The 5,757-nt window shown below is 32.4% G+C and overlaps 1 protein-coding gene across 2 annotated transcripts; it reads right to left on the reverse strand.

Annotated features, from left to right (window-relative positions):
• Positions 1–603: 603 nt before the first annotated feature.
• LOC111613741 (BTB/POZ domain-containing protein 2-like) lies at positions 604–5,322 on the reverse strand. Of its 2 annotated transcripts, XM_023355089.1 has the most exons (3): positions 5,195–5,322; positions 3,409–3,618; positions 604–1,871 (listed from the first exon to the last, which is right to left on the reverse strand). In XM_023355089.1, the coding sequence occupies exons 1-3, from the start codon at positions 5,281–5,283 to the stop codon at positions 773–775; spliced, it is 1,398 nt and encodes a 465-aa protein (XP_023210857.1). In that variant the 5' UTR covers positions 5,284–5,322; the 3' UTR covers positions 604–772. The 2 variants fall into 2 exon arrangements, with proteins under 2 accessions (XP_023210857.1, XP_023210865.1); XM_023355097.1 differs by lacking the exon at positions 3,409–3,618.
• Positions 5,323–5,757: the final 435 nt, after the last annotated feature.

A 5,757-nucleotide genomic window follows, 5' to 3' on the forward strand; every position in this document is an offset into this window, starting at 1 on the left:
ACATATGTTTTTTTTNTGAAAATCTATCAATATAATTATAATTAAAATAAAATTATAATTAAATATAGCTTTGTAAAGAAATATACTGTACATAAAAATAACATTGAATATTCTTTGCTTTTTAAATCTTAAAACAATGCATTTAATTATTTTTCTGCGAAAAATTTGCTGAACTTTGGAAACATCATTAATATAAATATAATTTTTATGGCCGTTAAATAATAAATGGTTTTTAGTAGATCCGCTGCTCGTTAAACTCAACGGTTTGTGCAATATCCGCTATTGGTCTACATTCGACCAATCCTGTCACGACACGAGTCGGCGTTTTACCGTATCATACGAATCTCTTTTAGCGTGTTTATACAAATACGATCGCAATTTTTCCGCCGTTATATACGAATCCATACTATATGAACCCGTTTTATAAGGGGTTCTACTGTATTTTATAATTAACCCGATTATTGGTACGAAGAATAATCCCATTACGTTATTAAGACACTTTGAAACCGGGAGAAGCTAGAAAAGTTATACAACTCGTTGATAAATATTTTTTTAACAATAAATTATTTTTATTTAATTATTCAAAATAACTACTTAAGCATGAATATTTTTATTGAGATGAAAATTTCTATTGTAATAATTATGTTTAGTGATTAACTGTTTGATTATCAGCATGTAATTTCATTGATTTGATTATTTGAATGAAAATTTTGATAAATTTTTATGAACGAAAAGAAGTAAAAATGTCCTCATAAATTTTCTTTAGAAATAATCACATTATTTGAAATTTGAAGAGAATTTCGTGAACATGAATATTTTGGATATCTTTTCCGTAATACGGAGGAATCTGGTGAAAAATAAATTTAGCACCATTACTACTTTGATTATATTCTTTGTTGTCAACCAAACAGGTTACAAATGGAGTAGTGTTAAGTGGTTCATGAGCGTGCATTGTTACTACGTATGAATCTTCTGCCGCCAAAAATTTCGGAACAGTTAACATTATTCTGCAGTTTCCATCATCCCTGTAAGTTACTACTTCACCATACGCGAGAATTACTTCTTTTATAGATTCCACAATTATCCAAATAGAGAAAAATTGGTTATGCTTTAGTAGATGATAAGAATTGCGAAGACATAATTCCATGCCACAAAACCAAATATCCTTTTTCTGGAGAGTAAAACAAAAGCCCAAATACGCTGTTTGTTTCGTTTCGTACTTCTTTCGATTGCAATCGATGATGCAAACATAATAAGGTAAGTATAATTTGTTTTTTTCACTGCACCAACTGGGAAGATCCGAAGAACTTTCTGGATTTTTGATCTTCTGTAGGATTTGAAAAATTTCTTCTTTTGTAAAAACAGCAGATTGAGCCGGGCCTTCACGGAATTCTTTCTCCGACATTGACAAAAATTTTACATGAGGAAGTAAAGGGTTTATGATATGGCGTATGTTTTTTACGTTTGTTTCTACATTGCTTCTTCTACATTCATCTTTAGCCCATTCAAATAGGGCTTCAAATAATGTTACTTCGGAATATAATTTTAATTTTAATTGAGAAATTGTTTCTACCATTTCGAATGTCAGATACTGAAAATGGGATGCCTGTAAAAGGTAATTTGCATTGTTTTGTATGAAGTGTTTACAATAATTTGATATATTGGTATACGAATTGTTAAGTGCCTCTTCGAAAATTTTAAACACGGTTTCGTTATTAATGCAATTAATAATGTAATCATCCAATATTTTGGAGATTTTGTCGAACCGATAAATCTTCGATGCTTTTCTCATGGCCATGGCTACGTTCAATGATGGAATTTTGGTGGAGTTTTTGACTGTTGACTTTGGCATTTTGGATTGGTGATAAAGTCTGTAACGATAAACCAAAATTATCTTAATTTGGTGTAAGTGTAGTCTACAGTAATAAAAATTGTATACTGTATTTTATTTTAAGACTTTCATATACGGATCAATCAGAGCCCATCAGTGACAGAGTGGATAACACTACTGAACACTGGTAGTTAGTCGCAGGTTAGCGTCCCTCTTGATTTTTACCTGGGCACTTGAAGGCAATGGTATACCAAGAAAAGATTCAAAATAAAGTTCACTTTCATGCATAGAATCTAATACACGAGTTCAGCTTGAGTAAGAGAGAAGCATTCGTACGTGACATAGTCAGCCAATGCAAATCAATGACAGCCAACGTTAAGTCGTTGACTTCTATTGGATAAGCAGTTGTATAAGCAAGCCAATGGCTTAACACTTTTCATTTGAAACGGATTGTGTCAGGGCTTGCTTATCCACAAGTATTCAAGCCACTTTACTAGGTAACGTGCTTCTTATCCACGTGGACTTATCCTCGTCATTCTTATAACTCTAATCGTACAATCTTCATAAATTTTAAATGAATTAAATTGTTAAATTAAAAAATACGCATCTAAAATACTAATTACGTGTGTTTAAATTTGATACTGCAGAAACTGATACAAATGACAGAAAATTTGATGAAAATTATAGTCTTTCCCAGAATGAGAATGGAAACGTGTTCATTAACCTACTTAAGCGAAGGAAAATACTTCCGTGTTTATTACGAAGTAGAACACCTTTTATATAGAACATATATAAAATAATATGATACTATTATAATAGGGCTCATCAGTGGTCGAGTGCTTAACATTGGTCGTGAGTTTTCCGGGTTTTTTACATATTTGTAACATTTAAACAAGGGCCAGTTTCCCTTAGAAAGCTTTCCCGGGAGACATCGCCCACGTATCGCGTTACCTTATACAAACAAATTATAAATGTTATATTTGAAATTTCTTCCATTTATGCAAAATTTTAAGATTACAAAAAAGCACACAAGAAAGTCATACGTCCTTATATTTATTTGAGCAATTCGTTTATCTCGTTACCCATAAGGTCAGATGGCCAAGCGATTAAGGTGTTAGCCTGCCGTTCGGTGAACCTGAGATCGGATCAGAACGGATTAAAAAGGCCAAAAAATTTTCGGGAAAATTCGCCTGGCATATGGATATGTCGGGTCCCTCTCTTACTATACCAGACGTCCATTTTGAACTTGGTTGAATCCATAATCAGCTTGTTAAAAGGAAAGGGTTCTCTTTGTTCCCACCGTCGTAAAAAATATCAGTTTTTTACTTTTATATAACTTTTCTCGTCCTATGAGAACTAAGAGGGCCCTTTATTCCATCTCATTACCTATCGCAGATTCTGCCAGGCAACAATAAATATAGCCTATTGTTGGTGAGGGGCAAGTATTAATATATATGACGATAGAAAATTTCTGAGGAGCCGTTCGCCATGACTCGATCCAGGATCCACCAGAACAGTAGACTAAAGTTTTTTAAATTATTCTATAAATTTTTTAACTTATAAAAATTGTGTCTTACCTTAAAATTAAAGAGAAGACTACTGGTTCGACGTCAGAAAGAGATATTACCAAAGGCGTTTTGGATTGTTTACTACAAAGCAATTCGTCGAAGTGAGTACTGAGATCCAAAAGAATGTTTTTTCTTACGACAAAAGTTCTTTCCCCCACTATGACGTCGACTTCCTTTGTGACATCCGATAACACTTTCGGTGAAATGGAAGAGCTAAATCTGTTGCAAATACATTATTAATGTTTTTGTATTTTTTTAATATAATCAGAACATCTATTCTAAGATAAAACGTGTACATCTGTACTAAATATCACTGCTGAATGATTTACAACTAACTGTACTTTGGCTAATTAAATTTAAAACGTTATGTGTCATCATTATCATCGATTTTATTTCGTCATGGGTTCCATCTTTATGTTAGACTTGTAAAATTATCAGTGATTCCCTTGCGGAAAGTTAATTTATTCCAGCAGAATATGATGATAAACAACAGTTTGATGCTCCCATCATCAAGGGTCGGCGATTTTTACTTTCTCTGCTGTTATGTGTAACAGAAAGTATGGCGTTGTCAGAAATGACTGCTCAAGATTTTTACACTTTTGGACTCAGAGGACCTTGAAATCTCGAGAAACAAAAGAATTCTGGGGTGTTTTCTTTAGGTATATATGTCATTGTGTGGTGGACAGGATTTTGTTCACCCACTTAGAAACTTACTCCTGTGCCTCTTGTCGAAAATTTCTGAAATTTTGCTGGGAGGTTCGTGTATTAGAGGCATTGATGCTGTTAAATTTTAGAAGTTTAAGGTCGAGGAGGTGTGTGACATATCTCGAGTGGGATCGGACTTAATGAAGATTTTACTCGTGATTAGCATTTACATTTTTTTTAAATATAAAACTCATCTCTACCCTCAAAATTAAGCTTTTTGACATTTTATAATAGTTAATAATATAAAAAAGTTTATAGTATATATAGGATGTTCCATTAGTTTTGGAACCATAGGAGTTATATAGTTCTTTTTTATTGTTTTTCAGGTAAAGCATGGCTCCAGGTAGAAAAAAGAATTCGAGTTATTTGGTGGTGATGATCCGCATTCAGCGTGAGGTTATTGAACAGGCTGTATTGAGATGGCTGTGTTGTGAGGGACGGCAATTCTTGATGCATCCTGTTAAACTCTTCAGTGACTTTGCCCTGACTGTGGATTTCCATCATCAAAATAATAAATTTGTTCCGCCTTACTCTGGTTAAAGTATCAAAGCTCCCAGTTCGAGCGTTGATATCTTATTCTGCTCATTATTCTGCATAGCCTGAATTGCCTGTGTCAATTAATTAATTAGTCTGCATTCTTTCAATTTTTTTCAGTTTTTTTTTCTTTATTTTATCTTTTTTGTGTGTCTTTTGCTGAAATCTGTAGGAGCGTTGATTTGACTTTGAATCTGAGTTTGAAGTTTCTTGCATAGTGTAGGATAAACTTTTCTATAGTCTGTGGGCGCCGCTGGTTCGTAAAGTTTAGTTCTTTAATGGTTTGTTCTTATTTATAATGTCAAAATAACATCTTTAATCTTTAAATTTAAATAAATTTCAGAATAATAGAAGAAAAATGCGCATCAGAAGAGCAATGACATTTAAAGGAGCTCTATTTTTAATCAAAGATTATTGTTTTTAGATGTGTTTTTTTTAGGTATAAACAATTGAAAGCGCATTCAATTGTTTATATCTGAAATGACCTTCAATGCTTTCAAAATGCTATACATAAAAATATTGTAGAATATTTTTAAAAATACAGAAATTTTCTCACATTTCTTGTGCAGATACGGATGCCATTTTGATGTTTCCTAGACATTCAATTTTGCAATCGTCGTTTGACTCAAATACTGAAGCTGACATTTTATTGTTTTAGATATTATTATGCTTCCAGTAAACAATATTTAATTAAAATATTTTGTAATTGTTTGAGAACAACGCAATATAATTACAGAAAAGAATGTAAAATATTTATGACGTAAATAATTAATTTACTAAATTTCAGCTTTTGAAAATAAATAGAATTATTAGAAAGGTAATATATTATATATATTAATTCAATAATACAGTATATAGTTCGTGCGGAAGTCAGATGATAAATTTACATACATAGGCCTATATATTATCATTGCCTGCTTCCTATCCCAGAAGAGGAATGAAGAAGGCAAGAGAAATCACACGTATATATTTCTCCATTTATCACATTTCTCCAGACACTACTGTCTCTGCATGACTCATATTTCTCCTAGCACACTTTTTCACACCTTTCATGCTCATAATCATTCTCTCCTTCAAATGCTCGTGCACATGATCATGTTCCTGTTTCGTTTTCCTTCC

The sequence above is a fragment of the Centruroides sculpturatus genome, unplaced genomic scaffold, assembly GCF_000671375.1.
Source record: "Centruroides sculpturatus isolate CEXI.00-Female unplaced genomic scaffold, Cexi_2.0 scaffold2, whole genome shotgun sequence".
In the NCBI taxonomy this organism is placed as follows: domain Eukaryota; kingdom Metazoa; phylum Arthropoda; class Arachnida; order Scorpiones; family Buthidae; genus Centruroides; species Centruroides sculpturatus.